The sequence below is a fragment of the Cyprinus carpio genome, unplaced genomic scaffold (assembly GCF_018340385.1).
Source record: "Cyprinus carpio isolate SPL01 unplaced genomic scaffold, ASM1834038v1 S000006825, whole genome shotgun sequence".
In the NCBI taxonomy this organism is placed as follows: Eukaryota; Metazoa; Chordata; class Actinopteri; order Cypriniformes; family Cyprinidae; genus Cyprinus; species Cyprinus carpio.
This window is the reverse complement of record NW_024879403.1, coordinates 121830-138429: the sequence shown is the minus strand read 5'-3', so window position 1 is coordinate 138429 and position 16600 is coordinate 121830. Positions and strand designations below refer to the sequence as shown.

Here is a 16600-nt window from a genome sequence, read left to right as displayed (position 1 = left end):
TAATTCCTCTATTTCCTCACCACCATTAATTACTCCCATCATTTCATCACTTATCTGCCTGAATTTCACCCAATCTGCTCTACTAAATACCCATCTTTCTGACCCATTTATTTCATTTGTTATACCTATTTCTATAAAAATTGGTTAATGATTGCTTCCCAATGTACTATCTTTATTAACTTGACACCAACATACTCCTGCTATAGCTTCCGATACAACTGTAATATCAACTGCCGTTTCCTTCCCATTTACCACATTTATTCTAGTACCATCTCCAGTGTTTACACATACTAAATTTTTAAGTTCCATTAATTCCTCTATTACTTCCCCATTTGAATCATTATAATTATCCCACTATGTATTATGCCCATTAAAATCTCCACAACAAATAACCTTACCCTCTAAATTTATTGCAAGTTCCTCTATTGTTTCCAGTGTTATTTTTTTTTACAAGGATTGTAATAATTTACTATTTTAATATCCCCTTCATTTGTCCAAACTTCAATTACTATAAATCCAATTCCTTTCCCTTTACCACTACCTTATAATGCATATTCTGTTTGATAAAAATGCCACATCCTCACCATTACCCTTGTCTCTGTCTGTATCATAACCTATAAAATCAAAAGATGGTTTCAACTAAGTTTCTTGGATGCAAATTATGTCCGGTTTTATTTCTAAGTCATTGATAAAACTTTTGAATTCCTGTCCATTTGCCAATAGACTCCTTGCATTCCATTGAATTATAAACATTAACTCGATCCAATTTGGCTTGAAGACCTTCCTTCCAACTCAAGTCTTCTGGTATTTTGTTCCCAAGAGAGGTTTCTTACTGACAAACATTTCTCAGCACCTTTTGTAATAACTTTAATTTTCTCTGTTTTCTGTTTTACCTGATCAGTACAATTGATAACATATGCTATGAACAAAATAAAATTTTCTATGTTCATTGATACCTCTTTTTGGTTTCTCGCATTATCCAGAGTTCTGACATCTTTGGCTGGCCCTTCCTTTGTTTTTCCTTCTTAAATTTTTTTTCACTGCCTCTGCATAACTTATATTACTCTTTGTTTTAATTTGTGGGACCTCCACTGCTCTTTTCCTTACCTCACATCCTCCATATGTTACACTATGATCTCCAACACGCTACCTTCACATTTTCCCCACATTCCTCATACCTATGCTCTCCCCCACACTTTGCACATCTCTGTTTTCCTCTACACACAATATGTCCATATCTCTGACACTTGTAACACCTAAGAGGTGGTGGAACATATTTACTGACGAAGTAGCTCATGTATCCTATTTTAACCCTTTCTGGAAGTTTTTCATCTTGAAAGTCAATGAACACAGGCAAATCGTTTTCCATTTACTGTTTTATTTAATCGCCTCACATTCGTCACTATTCCTCCTATAGCATACTCTTTTTGTTGTCCAAATTCTCTTCGACTGGAATACCCGATATTACTCCTCGTGTCCCCGTTTTTCCATGTATTACTTTTTTATCCCCTATACAGTCTTCTTGCATACACTTCCAATATGCAACACTTTATTCCTTTGATCCTCTCTTACATTTGATCAGTATATTCCCGTTGTAAAGGATTTTTATTTGTATGGTTCTGCTGTTCTGCAATCAGTCACTGTAATAATCTTCTTCTTCTTCTTCTTCTTCTTCTTCTTCTTCTTCTTCTTCTTCTTCTTCTTCTTGGCATTTAATGGTGGATGGCATACAACTTTTAGGTGCATTACCGCCACCTACTGATTAGGAGTGTGGATCAGGACCATAATCTTCACTAAATTCTATTATATAATCCTGTGTCCTTTAAATAGCACATTAAATATTAAAAGTTTTTATCCCCTGATTTATTCCCCAAAATGTTCATCAAATTAATTTTGTGCAGTAATAATGTCATTGCTGTAGACTAATTAAATGGCGAAACTATGATGTCACTTTGTAGGCAAAAACCCGAAAGCAAGTTACCATTTTAGCACTTCCGGTTCCATCCCCGAGTCAATGGGTTTTTTGAATGAGATTTTGTTAAATACCTTAAATAAGGTCCATGGTTCACACAGGCTCAAGATACTTTCACGCTTTATTCTACGATATAAAACACCAGTTATGCCCCACTCTTGATTTTTTTAAACCTTTATGTTCCTAAAGATGGTTGCTAACGAGTTGCTAAATGGGACTACAGGTGCTGTCGGATACATTAAACGTCAATTTACAATTTACATTATTTTCCAGTCGTAGTATAGTTTGTAATACAATTAATTGTTTCCCGCATTTTATATTGTTGGTCGGCAATGTTTTATTGTTTTGCCCTGAAATGCAACACAAGTGTTCAGATGGAACACTATTTTGTATTTATTATTTGTATTTATAGTTTATACAAAAAAGTTGTGTGTAACGTGGTGCGATGTCTGTTTTGGGGTTTTGTTTCATGTTCTTGTTTTCATGTCTTTATTTTGTAGTTTGATTTATGCTGTTTGTGTCATGCTTCCCTTACCCTCTTGCAGGGGGCAAGGAAGTCGACCGGAAGTTGAAGTCGGCCGCGTGCCGCCATCTTGTAGCAGAACTCCACTTGCGTTAGCATCCCATTGACTCCCATTCATTTTTGCGTCACTTTGACAGCGAATAACTTTACATCTGAGGCGTTTAAAGACTCCATTTGTCCATTATTTATTTCTAAAGATACACGACAATGTATAAAGGGCTCCATTACCTTCTATGTTACATTATGGCCCCGTAGAAACAGTTATTTGTAAAAATAGGCTAACGATTGCGTCATAACCACTCGACTCTCTGTCGCACAGTAGAGAAATTACCGTACAGACAGGAGGAGAAGCTCGCAGGCAATCGGGGAGAGGTCAAGAGATATGGCGTACTGGCGTTACATTTTAAAATACTATACAAAATAATTAATCAGAATACTTACTCCTGCTCACTCACGCCAAAGAACTCCCCGCTCAAACTCGCCGTCTCTGCAAGATTAACGATGGCAGTTTGCACCCACAGCTACTAGAAGATTTACATCTGTCAGACAGGTTGCTGACGTCATCAAGCTTAGTTTGAGTCTGCGCGTCAGAAACGGAAGTTCTAAAAATCGCTAAAAATGGGCTTCACTTGTCTCAATTGAGTTCCAATGGGGTCGCTGTGTCCATTTCTTTTACTGTCTATGCCCTCTTGTCGTCTTGCTATTGGTTCCTCTTGTTCATTGTGTCATGTTCTGATTGGTTTGTCTTGTCATTTATCAGTTCGGTTTACTCATTGGTTGTCTGAGTCATGTGCTTTGTTTCCCATTGGTTTGTTCCTGTCATATTTCCCTCCATTGTTTACTATGAGTAGTCATGTTTTTGCCATTGTCTCTTGTCGTGTATTAACGTAATGTTGTAACCTACTGTTGGTGAGTCTAGGCTGTTTATGTCATGTCAAGTCTGTGTACCTTGTTTGGATTATCACCTTGTAAATAAACTGCACTTGGGTTCATCTACACTCACTTTCAGTGGACTGATCGTTACACGTAAATTATAATTCATATACAGAGTAATTCCTTTTCACTGAACACGTTAAAAATACGTTTTTTTATTTATTTTGCAGTCTATTGGACAGTCACAGGCCTCCTTTTTCTTCTTTTTCATCTCTCCAGTCCTTATTCTGCTGATTGGAGATGAGCGGATTGTGCCCAGTTTGTTGCAGTTTGCTGATTTTTGTAAAATCTGTTTTTGCTTTTCAAATAAAAGAGTGGTTCCAGTTTAATGTCGCAGGCTCAATGATTGGTAATAAATAATTGATGATAATAAATAACTAAATATTATTGGGCTTGTTTTTGAAGCTGCGGTTGCTTATTTGTCTCTCGAGAGTTGGCATCAGTGGTTATTATATAGAGCAGTCATATATCACGGTCCTAGTAACAAAATCTCTAAAATACTGGTTTAAAAGATAGTGACAACATGCACTTAAAAATCATACATGGGGCTTGATCAGTGCAATTCTATTAGTTTACGATAAATAAAAAAACCATCATCTTTCTGTTGAAAAACTTTGTACAGCTTTTTTTTGTGATTCTTTGAAAAATATATCACTCAAAAGAACTGCATTTGTTTCCCATATGCTGTTATTTTCTTTTCTATTCATCAAATAATGGCGCTTTTCCACTGCGTGGTATAACACGGCTCAGTACGGTACGGTACGGCTCGGCTCAGCATGGTTTGCGTTTCCACTGCAGTTTTGTATCTCTTTAGAGTGGGCAGGATTATTCACATGTCGTTATAGTTGTGCCACCTCTTTTCTTGCCAGTTTTTCATTCCGCGTCGCTCCATCAAGCTCTCACTGGATCCACTCCTCTGCTATCAACTAGAGGAACATCTGTACTTCTGCAACAGACAATGAAACTTTTTGGTTGTTAAAGGTGCGCTCGTTCAAAACAGTTGCGTTCAATCAGGAGTGTGGATCAAAATGACATACTCCCTTCCCCCCATTTTTATTTTTTTCTAATATTCTCTCCCACAAATTAGTTATTTTAAGGTACTAAAAAATAAAACTATAGCATTCGTTCCTTGAGTTATTTTGTAAAATAACAGACTAAAGGTACCGGCGCCTCCGGCTCCTTCAAACTCAACAAGAAGCAAGCTGAGACCAAGAAGAAACCCGCCAAGAAAACTCCAGCGAAAGCAAAGAAGCTTGCAGCCAAGAAACCCGCGGTCAAGAAATCCCCCAAGAAGGCGAAGAAACCGTCCGCCACCGCTGCAAAGAAGCCTGCAGCTGCTAAGAAACCAGCCAAAGAGCCCCAAGAAGGCCAAGGCAGCCAAACCCAAGACGGTGAGGCCTAAAGGCTGATTTATACTTCTGCGTTGTTGTCCGCGTCGACATGCAGTACACATGCAAACCGCTCGTCTGCAGTGTCCACGGGCATGTTGCTGGTGTAACCCGCAGACCACGGCAAAAGCTGAAGAAGAAGCAAATAAATATCAAATCATTTTTTAAAACTACAAAAAGGAGACAGCAATGGAACAGGAGAAGATGGCATCTTTCAGTCTCCACAAGGACTTGTACCACGGCAGATCAACATTGTTTGTCGCAGACAACTAGTGAAGTATAATGCTATGTAGTATGATAAATGATGAGAGACTTGTTCTTTGCTTTGTTTTATTTTATATAAGAAGGTGTAGCATTAAAATATATTAAAGTGCACATTATAAACACACACCAAACTCAAGTATGTACGGAGGGAGGGGTTCTAGCAGACCAATCACAGCACTTGCGGTCCATGCAGAATTGACGTGCTGTTTGATTTTTGGAAAGGTGCACATCAGGCTACGGCATAGGGTGTGCATCTATGCGTAGGCTAGGGCATAGGTCCGATGCAGAAGTATAAATCAGCCTTAAAGCAGCCAAGCCTAAAAAGGCGGCTCCCGAAAAGAAATAAGCGTCAGTCTTTGTGTTTTTTTTTTTTTTCAAAACAAAACTGCTCTTTTAAGAGCCACCCACTTGCTACAATTAAACAGCACAATTGCAATGATTTTAATTGAATGCTTTTTGGGCATTTAAGAGAGTATACTATTTTAATCTCAGTATTAGCAATGTCCATTAGTATTAAAAGTAAAAATCTATTGATTGCATCGTGTTTACAACAGAATACTAAATATAATTTCCGATAAAACATGAATGAAAAGCATGCAATTCAACAAAGACTAGGGCTGCGTCCGAAATCGAATACTTTCCTACTATATAGTATGCGAAAACAGTTCGCGAGCAGAGTAGTATGTCCGAAATCATAGAATTCGAAAAACACTAGGCAAAAAGTACCCGGATGACCTACTACTTCCGGCGAGATTCCGAAGTGCGCATACGATGGACACTTTACTATCCCATGATGCCACGGGGGAGGATTTGTCGTCGTTATATTTGAAAATGGCGGAAAGCGGAGACACAGCTCTATTCAAGTGTACGTTCTTTATAAAACAATTTTTTTTTTTTTTTTTTTTTTTTTTTTTGTGGTTAAATTGTATTTGTTTAACATCATATAAGTAAACGATTGCCTTGTTTAAAGTTTAAAAAAATGTAAATTGAGGGTGTCCTTTTCCAGCCAATTCAGAAAAAAATATAGTTTTATCATTATTATTATGGAATAGTCCGAGCTAATGTAAATCATCTAGCTAACACTGTTTTCTTTCTTCGTTGTTTAGCAGTTTAATGAGATGGTTACAAAACTACAGTAAACTAAAACATTTTTATTTCTCCTTTACCAGTGTTGATATTATGCAATATTTGTTGGTTACATAGCAAGCTGCTGTTAACAAGTTACCTCAGCTTTTCCATGTAACATTAATAGATTGACCATGGTTCAGCACGTCTGTGTTGATTTTGACTGATGAACACACCCGTGCTCTGATACAGTGGAGAGTGGCTAATGAAGCCCTCTTCACTGGAAAGAGAAACGCTGCAATTAAAGGTTTTGAGTAAGTTACGTAACAAGACAAATGTAATATGTTAATGTATTCTAGTATAGATTCAATGGTAAGTTAGTTGTAGATGTTAAAATTTCTACTCAAGCTCTTACTGCATTCCTTTTATGCTTGATTTCTGTGCATTTATTGCAGAGTTTTTATCACAGAGCAGAGGCTAGAGGGCAAAATGTCTGCTCTTCAGATAAAAAAAAAAAAAAAAAATGGGAGAACCTTAAACAAAAATATAAAGTAAGATTTTTTTTTATTATTATTATTGAAGTTCACCCTAAAATGAGAATTCTGTCATGATTGAATCATGCTCATGTTTGGCCCTGTAATGCGATCATTTAACAAATCATATGTTTTACAATGTAATTGACTGTCTTGATATTCTGTTTTCAAATATTTGTAGGATCTGAAATGTCCACAGACTGGAGCACTGAGGATTACAGGGGGGTTACAGCAGCATCCTGGAAATGGTATTCTGCCATGGATGAGGCAATAGGGGGCAGACCCTCCATCACACCACCCACCCTTATTGCCTCATCTGGCCCGGATGTTGCTGTTACCTCTCCATCCTCAGTGGGGTCAGAACGTGAAAGAGTAGAGAGGAAAAGGAAAGATTTTGAGGAGCTGATCCGAGAGATGGAGGAGAGGGAAGCTGAAAGAGAAAGAGATGCCATTGAAAGGGAGGAGAGGCGATGGAGAGAGATGGAGGAAAAGGAGGAAAGAAAAGAAAGAGAGCGACAAGAGCATGAGAAGAGACTAGAACAGGAGGCCAGAGAAAGTGAAGAAAGAAGAGACCGAGAAGTGAGAGAGAGAGAAAGGGAGACAAAAGAGAGAGAGGAAAGATTTCTTCAGCTGTTAGAAATAATTGCAAAAAAATAAAAGAATCAAATGATACACACTCTCTTTCATTTATTTGTTAGTAAGTTGTGTCATGCTGGTTTTGCAAGTTTTATTACAAAACACTTAATTCCCAGGGATTTGCAGTAGCTAGATTGTCAGTTGTAAAGTGCTTAATATATGGCATTGAGTAATTAATATTTTTTAAGTGTTTTGTATGTGTATTTTGTAGCAGATTCCAGATGGTTTTTGAAACAAGTGCCGCACTGTAGAGAAATGCCCACACACTCCAGACACCGGTAAAATGTATTTGTTTTATTTTTGTGTATTTAACTTTTAAATGGATACAGAATACAAAGCTTATCACATAATTTTAGCATAAAGTAGTATAATAGAACGCAGCCTAGATTTGATTTGAAGGAAACATCAGAGGCTTTCAAAAGCAAACGTTTATATTTATTATTTATGTGAACCTGCGATTTTATACTTTGGTTACTTTGCCATTATTTTATCTTCTTTTGCAATTAATCAAGTGTTTTATTTGCAAATAAATATATATTCGTTTTCTGCGTATCTGTATTATTTTATTTTATACAACATTACAGAGAAAAGCTGGCAGAGAGGGGCGGGGTTTGGAGTTTTGGAGGGGCTTGCAGTGATTGGTTTGCAGCTGTGGCAGACTCTGACCAATAGACGACGAGCACGCTCTCTTAAAAACTGATCGTCATGCCACGGCGCTATATCATTTCTGCGTTTGTCTGCAGCATATATTGCAACTAAATAATGAGTGGTAGAGGCAAAACCGGCGGTAAGGCCAGAGCGAAGGCTAAGACTCGCTCCTCCAGAGCAGGACTGCAGTTCCCCGTCGGTCGTGTTCACAGACTTCTCCGCAAAGGCAACTACGCCGAGCGCGTCGGTGCCGTTGCTCCGGTTTATCTGGCCGCTGTGCTCGAGTATCTGACCGCTGAGATCCTGGAGCTGGCTGGAAACGCCGCTCGGGACAACAAGAAGACCCGTATCATCCCCCGTCACCTGCAGCTGGCGGTGCGCAACGACGAGGAGCTGAACAAACTCTTGGGCGGAGTGACCATCGCTCAGGGCGGCGTGCTGCCCAACATCCAGGCCGTGCTGCTGCCCAAGAAGACCGAGAAACCCGCCAAAACCAAATAAACACCAGAGTACAACAAACTCCCAAAGGCTCTTTTAAGAGCCACCCACTTTCTCTATAAGAGCAGTTTGAATTCGATGATAAATTTGAGCTGCTTGATTTCTTTTTATTACATATATTACACACGGTTTGCGTTTATTTACACTGGACACAAGTGGTGCCAATAGAGCGAATTATGAGTCTTACTGTGTACATAATTCAGTTTGAGTGAAAAAGCACAAAATTTCCCCTCACATGAGAAAAAGACAACATCCAACATTTTTCAAAGCTATGAGGAAGATAAAACAAAACTTTTATTGTAATGTTCTCCACCCCACTGTCAAGTGTAGTGTAAATAACAAAGTATCTTTTTATTAGCTCTGATTCTAACAGAGCAGTCTTCTGATGATCATATATGTAAAGGAGAACAAACACAGGAGACTGAATAGAGAACATTTGAGCGGGAAACGCAGACTGCCTCTGTCTGTTCGAAAACAGGAAACGCACTGTCATTGGCCGCCTCACGCTGCGACGTAAACAGAATAGCCAATCACATGCTGCTGGTGACGCTCCGCCCAATGCGGCAGGATAGTTTAAAAAGCCCCAGCATAAGACTACAGTCATATTCTGTTGAGGAACACAAGACGGAAGATTCTTGAAAATGGCAAGAACCAAGCAGACGGCTCGTAAATCCACCGGCGGTAAAGCCCCGAGGAAGCAGCTCGCTACCAAAGCCGCCCGTAAGAGCGCTCCAGCCACCGGCGGCGTCAAGAAGCCTCATCGCTACAGGCCCGGCACCGTGGCTTTGCGAGAGATCCGTCGCTATCAGAAGTCCACCGAGCTGCTGATCCGCAAGCTGCCCTTCCAGCGTCTGGTGCGAGAGATCGCTCAGGACTTCAAGACGGACCTGCGCTTCCAGAGCTCCGCTGTCATGGCCCTGCAGGAGGCCAGCGAGGCTTATTTGGTCGGTCTGTTCGAGGACACCAATCTGTGCGCCATCCACGCCAAGAGAGTCACTATCATGCCCAAAGACATCCAGCTGGCGCGCCGCATCCGCGGAGAGCGCGCTTAAACTCCCTGCTGACTCCCACTCAGCACACAAAGGCTCTTTTCAGAGCCACCAAAATCACACTGAACGAGAGAATTTCTGAGTATAACGAGTAGAGAGTAACACTTCCTTAATATTTTAAGAAATTTTGTCTGGGTCTTAGTTTTGTTTCATCAGTTTTACTTTCTTATTAGAGAATCACCGGCAAAATTGTTTAGCAATGACACTTTTATAAGTAAAAATCAAAATCTCAATGTTCATATATATATATATGTGGGGAAGTCGTGGCCTAATGGTTAGAGAGTCGGACTCCCAATCGAAGGGTTGTGAGTTCGAGTCTCGGGCCCGCAGGAATTGTGGGTGGGGGGAGTGCATGTACAGTTCTCTCTCCACCTTCAATACCACGACTTAGGTGCCCTTGAGCAAGGCATCGAACCCCCAACTGCTCCCCGGGCGCCGCGCATAAAATGGCTGCCCACTGCTCCGGGTGTGTGTTCACAGTGTGTGTGTGTGTTCACTGCTCTGTGTGTGTGCAACTTCGGATGGGTTAAATGCAGAGCACTAAAGTATGGGTCACCATACTTGGCTGAATGTCACGCAAGTGCAATTTCACAAATATATATATATATAATTCAGCCAAGTGCAATTTCACAAATGTTAAGTTAATAAATTGTCAAAGCTATTACAAAACTGCGTCATGAATTTGTCTTAAGTACTAAGTAAGGCAGTTTCGTTGTGATAGGTTTTTATTCATAGGAGAATTGAGAACCACTGATTTCATGTTTGATGTGACCTCTGTAGCACTTTTAAAGGCGAATGAGAGCATGTTTATTTTTGTTTTACATGGCGTTTTAATTTGCTTGTTTAGCGTTTTCTTTGAATCCAAGTGATTTTAAAAACAGAAAACAATCAGATGGCAATGGTGTTTAAGTTGGAGAAGAAATTAAATTGGCAGGACAGCAGAGAAAAATAAAATGTTTAATCGTCATTACTCCCCTTTCTCTAAATTATTTTAACGGGTCTATTAAGAGGTTTCAGAAATACACTGCATGATATTTGATACCCATTTGTTTTCTTGTATAAAACAACAAAAAGAGCGGGAATTGAAACAAAGGAAACTTTATCGGTTGATGTCCTTCAAACGCGGAGCGGTGGGTGGGGCTATCAATTTACCGCCTGTGATTGGCCCTCGTCCCGATCGTGATACTTCGAGTTGTCCAATCACATACGAGTTTATGGGTTTGGTCTATGAAAACACGCAATCAGAAGGCGCCATATCTCCTTGAAAATTAGCATAGGCGAGTCAATAAACGTCTCTGTCCGGATCGTTATATTCATTGTTTCGTCAGCTTCATCATGCCTGAACCAGCGAAGTCCGCGCCTAAGAAGGGCTCCAAGAAGGCCGTCACTAAGACCGCCGCTAAAGGAGGAAAGAAGCGCAGAAAGTCCAGGAAGGAGAGTTACGCTATCTACGTGTACAAAGTGCTGAAGCAGGTTCATCCTGACACCGGGATCTCTTCTAAGGCGATGGGGATCATGAACTCTTTCGTCAACGACATCTTCGAGCGCATCGCCGGTGAGTCGTCTCGTCTCGCTCACTACAACAAGCGCTCCACCATCACATCGAGAGAGATCCAGACCGCCGTGCGTCTGCTGCTGCCCGGAGAGCTGGCCAAACACGCCGTGTCTGAGGGCACCAAGGCCGTCACCAAGTACACCAGCTCCAAGTAGAGCTCCGCTCCGACTCTCCGAGACCCAAAGGCTCTTTTAAGAGCCACCCATCTGATCCCTTAAAGAGCATTTGTAACTTTCATCAATCTCAGTTGTGTGAATTTATGCAAAAGTAGTATATATATTGAATGTTTCAAGTTCGCAATTCACAACCTTTTTTCTTGTTTTTGCAGTGAAAGACTGTGTGCATTTGACCTCAAATATAATAATGTTTGTTTACTAACAATTTTGCGTTCCTGCTTTGACCGATAAACGTCAATCTATAAAAGCTTGAATTACATAAAATCTAAAAAAAAAAAAAAAAATCTATTGCTCTATGGGAATTGAAAGGGCAGGCTTTAAAATGATGTGCAGTTTTTAAGTCATATGGCATGTCGTCCAAATCTCTTTTTTCTTAATCACCCTCACATGGAAGACACATGCTGAAGTGTTTTTGTGGCATCTTTAAGTAAACTATATGATTTTTATTCACAATTCAACTTTGTCTAAAATAGTTTTACTGTAAAAAGAAAATATAAATGTTTCTATATGGCAACGCTGCACCACAGTGGAATTGCAGTAATGTATTTCCCTGATGGGATTTTTTTTATAGATAGTAACAATAATGTGATTGCAGTTAATTATTTAAAGTGTTTATTGTAGTAGTATTTATGTAAAAATTTCTTATTTTCAGAAAATGAGTACAGCAATATTTTACGGAAAGGCTAATTCTCTAAAGAGAGTTACAAGGTCTTGGTGCATAAAGAAGATCTGTAAAGTTGCAAAGACTAAAGTCTCAAATCCAAAGTGATATTCTTTATAAAATTTAAGACTTGTCCACGCCCCCCTGAAGCGGCTCGTTCTAACACACCCCCACATCTCTACGTCACTATGTGGGAAGATTTGCATAACACCGCTCAAATATTCACGCAAAGAAAGAAGGCGTACCTTTTATTCTCGTTGTAGTATTGTTGTCACCGTCGCTGCCCTGTCATATAGATGCTGTTATGTGTTTCACTGTGAAAAAGAAACTACTTTGTCCTTCCAAAAGATGACGATATCCGCTTCGTCATGCCTGGGGCTGATCCATGCTGGTCACTGAGGAAATACATCAACTTTGCACTGTGGATCACCAGTTGCTCCTATGTCTAATCCATCGACCGTGACGTTCTCAAGACCACCCATCTCTGCTCACTCAAGGCCGTAGTGTGTGATGCTGTTTTGTTGAGGAAGCAAAACTGCTTTGTTTTTGCCTTCCAAAAGAGGAAACGACTAGAATTCATGTTTATATCACGTTTATAATGGGTTTTATGTTTATGTCTCGTCGCTCCGGCTGGACAGGGCATCACAATATGTTAAGATGCGTAATATATCCGTCACACGCTTGAGGTATTCGGCCAATCACAACGCACTAGATAGCTGGCCAGTCAGATCACACCTTGCTTTTCAGCTCTATGAGCTTTGTGAAAATCGATGTTTTTTTTTAAGGCGGGGCATAGAGGAGAAACAATAATGTACAGTATGTGGAAAATAATGTGTTTTTTTAACCTTAAACTGCATAAACACATTTCATTACACCAAATACACACACAAAATCCCCCTTTAATCTATTAAATGGTACAAAATCACCCCTTTATTTATTTATTTATTTATTTATTTAGATGCATATAATATGAGCTTTAATGTGGTGTTTTAAAATAAATCATAAGCTGTACATTGTTGCATTTAAATATTCCATAAATTGGTCTTATGAAATCAAAAGAATTTTTTTTTTTTTTTTTTTTTTTTTTTTCCAGAAATACAGTACAGTATATTCAGTTTAACATTATTTTATTATGAGGATAATTGAACTGATTATTGAATCAAGTTTTTTCCTGATCCTCTCTCATTGAAGCATAAAGACATATATATATATATACAACAATAAAGACATAAAGGATAACTGGGAACATTCTCTGAACTTTCCCCTAACCTAAAGGGACATTATATAATTACGTTAAGAAAACTTTCCTGGCTAACCAACAGGCAACGTTCTTGGCAACATTCCGGGAATGTTTTGGGAACCAAAAAACTAACGTTCCCAGATTGTTAGCTGGGTACTACTGCTTATGTTAGCTTTTAATATACGATTTTATCCTGATAAACACAATCAAGCGTAGAGAAAGAAAAAAACAAAAAAAAAAAACTGAACCACCCCTTTAATTTAAGCGTTCCACACCAAAGTCAAAGCGGAGCCAGGATGTTTTGATAGGGGTGGCCAGGGAGGGGCCAGCAACCAGTCTGGGGTGGCACAGAAATCTTAATTATTTCAATATAAAAAGTGTTTGACTGTAATGTACAGGACTGTTTTAGTGCCTAAAACACAACTGAGTTCAATTTATTTCCACTTAACTGTAATTGAGATATTTGAGAATTAGTTCAAGTAAGGCTGAGTAAATATGACAATTTCCGTATTACACTTCCAGGTATTTTAATAAAGGGGCTCACTATAGCTTTATTGCTCATTCAGCTTCTCAAAACTCCCAAATGCTTGCTCTCCAACATTGCATACTCATGGATCTCATGGATGACGCCTGCAGATAGTGATAAAAAATGTCTGAAAGGCCGGAAATCAACAGTGGACATAAATGCCAGAATATAAAATTGGTAATCTTAGTGCATTTAAATAGTTTCATTTTCTCATATTTTCTAGTATAAGTGCACTGTGCTCACATTTATTTGTGCATTAAATAGCAAATAAAAAAATACATATCAGTTTGTATCTTACACTGCAATCTCGAATTGCAGAATATATTTTATTTGCACATGCATTTGAGAGACGTTCTTGTGTGCTGCGTATGCATAAACAGTTTGCAGCTTCAATTGCCTTTTTGGTAATTTCATGACTTAGCTGACGACAGAACAAGGTGCTCATATTTCTTGTGCAGGTTATTTATGATGAAGTGATATAGAGCGTGCGCCTGAACACAGTAAAACGGCTGATGGGACAGGAAAGTGTAATTTCTTGTCAAGAAAAAAAGGGATAAAAACTGCTGTTTTGAGTGGGGTGGCCAAGCTTTAATCAGTGGTGGCCATGGCCACCCCCTGGCATGTTATACTGTGTTCTGCTTTGGTAAAATTATTTGCCAGTGTGGTAAGTAAAATACTCTTAAAATAATATTATTTTACTTACCCAACTAGATAATTTTACTCGTTTTAAGTAAGAAACAAGATAAAAAATATACTAAGAATTTTTTTTTTTTTTTTTGCATTGGAGTTCATAAAAATCCTTCAGACTGAAGGTCTGGAATCTATAGCTGTGTCCCAAAGTTGAGTGTGCACACTTCGAAGGCCACGGACTTCGAAAACCAGACCTCCGAAGTGCACGAAGGGCCCTCCAAAGTGCGTGAGATGCTCCGCCTTCGCAGGATTTGCTAATTCTGCCACCAGGTGTTTCTGATTAGCGCTCTGTCGCATAGCAACAGTGCAAGAGGAGAGCTGACGAGAGGACAATCCTGCCAGGTGGAGCCAGAACTGCCAGAACTGCTTGTTTTTGTTTTTATGATTTACTCATAATGGAGGAGACTGTGATGAACCTCAGGCTTAGCCAAGACTGAGGCCAGGTAAGTTACACTGGTTTGCTGCATCCTTTGTCGGATTACAACTTTAAATTCAGGTACTGGCTTGGAGCTTACTTGAATAATGAAATGATACATATGAAAAACTACAAAATGCACACACAGACACACACAGCAACATAGCAAAGTTCAAATGCTGACTAATATCTTACAAAGGTGCGATTTTATGTAGTTTATTGTCTTTACCATGATGACCATATGTAGACAGTTTTGCAACCCAGATTTTTTAGGCAATTAACCATAAAAAAAAAACTGAATTTATAAAAAAAAAAAAAAAAAAGCATAGTACAGCTTAATGTTCAGTGGCAGCGGTCACAGCTGAACAGTGCTCTGTTTGACCGGACCGAGTCCTTCAGATGCAGTCTTTCATATAGATAGCAATAATTTATTAATATTCTGACAATAAATGTTGTAACTTTCATTTTTAAAGTAATCAGAGGTGGACTGTAAGAAAGTACATTCATTAAGTATACTCATAAAAATATAAAGTACTAAGGGTTTTTTTTTTTTTCTTACAGGACAGCAGCACTACAAAAATATGGTCTTTTACTACATGATGCATTGTTGAAGATTAAACTACCCAGTATATTTAGTAGGCAACTTTAAATTTAATAACCTTGAACATATTCAGAAGTAAACTGCAACATACACAGTAGTGCAGAAGTAATATTAATGTAAAACCATCCTGACAAATTATTTTTCGGAACAATACTGTACTTTTACTCTAAATACATTAAGTATATTAGAGTATGCAAGATAATACTTTTACTTAAACGATAGGTCAGCCAAAAATGTAAATTCTGTAATCATTTACTCACCCTTCAGTTGCTCCAGGTTTGGAATTTTAATTTTTGGGTGAACTATCCCTTCAGCTAAAGTTGTAAATATGACTAGTAGTTTTTTTCCCAATATGGTAGTTAATAAAGGTAGTTTACTAAAGTATCTTAATATTTCTTCTACTAATTACGTTGTCATAGCTCTAAACAGTTTCTCTTTTCCTTATTTCAGGATAAAGTTGAATATGGCAGAGCTGGACAGGTGTTTAATGGTTTTGGGCTGAGCAGGGAGGCTCTGACAGTGCTGCTGGATCTTCAGAGAAGTGCCACAATCCAGACCCTGGTGTTTCTCTTCTGTCTGCTAGCGGTACATCATACAGATGGTCTCCAGAGTGTTTGGCATGTGCCTCGTTCCACTGTCACCGCATTGTCCTCTGAGTCTCTGAGGAGGTGCTGTCCATTCACCAAGAGATTCACCTCCTGAAGACCCCAGAACACACAGAGGCAGGGCTGGGCTCAAAACTGATGTTTCAGACTGATGTGTTAAACCTAAGCTATGTTGTAAATGGTTGTTAAAATTACTTTCAGTAATGTATAGAACAATTTGTTTTAATGTGTAAAAAAAAAAAAAAAAAAAAAAAAACTGTACTGTAGATGGTGATAACTTCAAACTCTTTGCAAATGTTCTCTGAGAAACTCCTTTCTGAGCTCCACTATTTTTCACTGCAGCATTGGGGGAATTGGTGATCCTCTGCCCATCTTGAATTCTGAGAGACACTGCCACTCTGAGATGCTCTTTTTATACCCAATCATGTTGCCAATTGACCTAACAAGTTGCAAATTGGTCCTCCAACTGTTCCTTATATGTACATTTAACTTTTCCGGCCTCTTATTGCTACCTGTCCCAACTTTTTTGGAATGTATAGCTCTCATGAAATCCAAAATGAGCCGATGTTTGCCGATTTCAAAATGTCTCACTTTCCACATTTGATATGTTATCTATATTCTA

At 38.9% G+C, this 16600-nt stretch overlaps 3 protein-coding genes across 3 annotated transcripts; all 3 read left to right on the top strand.

The window, feature by feature from the left end:
* Nucleotides 1-8023: 8023 nt before the first annotated feature.
* On the top strand, nucleotides 8024-8519 carry LOC122145027 (histone H2A-like). The gene has a single exon (XM_042756273.1). The coding sequence runs from the start codon at nucleotides 8077-8079 to the stop codon at nucleotides 8461-8463; it is 387 nt and encodes a 128-aa protein (XP_042612207.1). The 5' UTR covers nucleotides 8024-8076; the 3' UTR covers nucleotides 8464-8519.
* A 532-nt stretch (nucleotides 8520-9051) lies between these two features.
* Nucleotides 9052-9586, top strand: LOC109069797 (histone H3). The gene has a single exon (XM_019086406.2). The coding sequence runs from the start codon at nucleotides 9102-9104 to the stop codon at nucleotides 9510-9512; it is 411 nt and encodes a 136-aa protein (XP_018941951.2). The 5' UTR covers nucleotides 9052-9101; the 3' UTR covers nucleotides 9513-9586.
* A 1238-nt stretch (nucleotides 9587-10824) lies between these two features.
* LOC109045465 (histone H2B) lies at nucleotides 10825-11224 on the top strand. Its single transcript, XM_019063342.2, has one exon. The coding sequence runs from the start codon at nucleotides 10845-10847 to the stop codon at nucleotides 11217-11219; it is 375 nt and encodes a 124-aa protein (XP_018918887.1). The 5' UTR covers nucleotides 10825-10844; the 3' UTR covers nucleotides 11220-11224.
* The last annotated feature ends 5376 nt before the right edge of the window (nucleotides 11225-16600 follow it).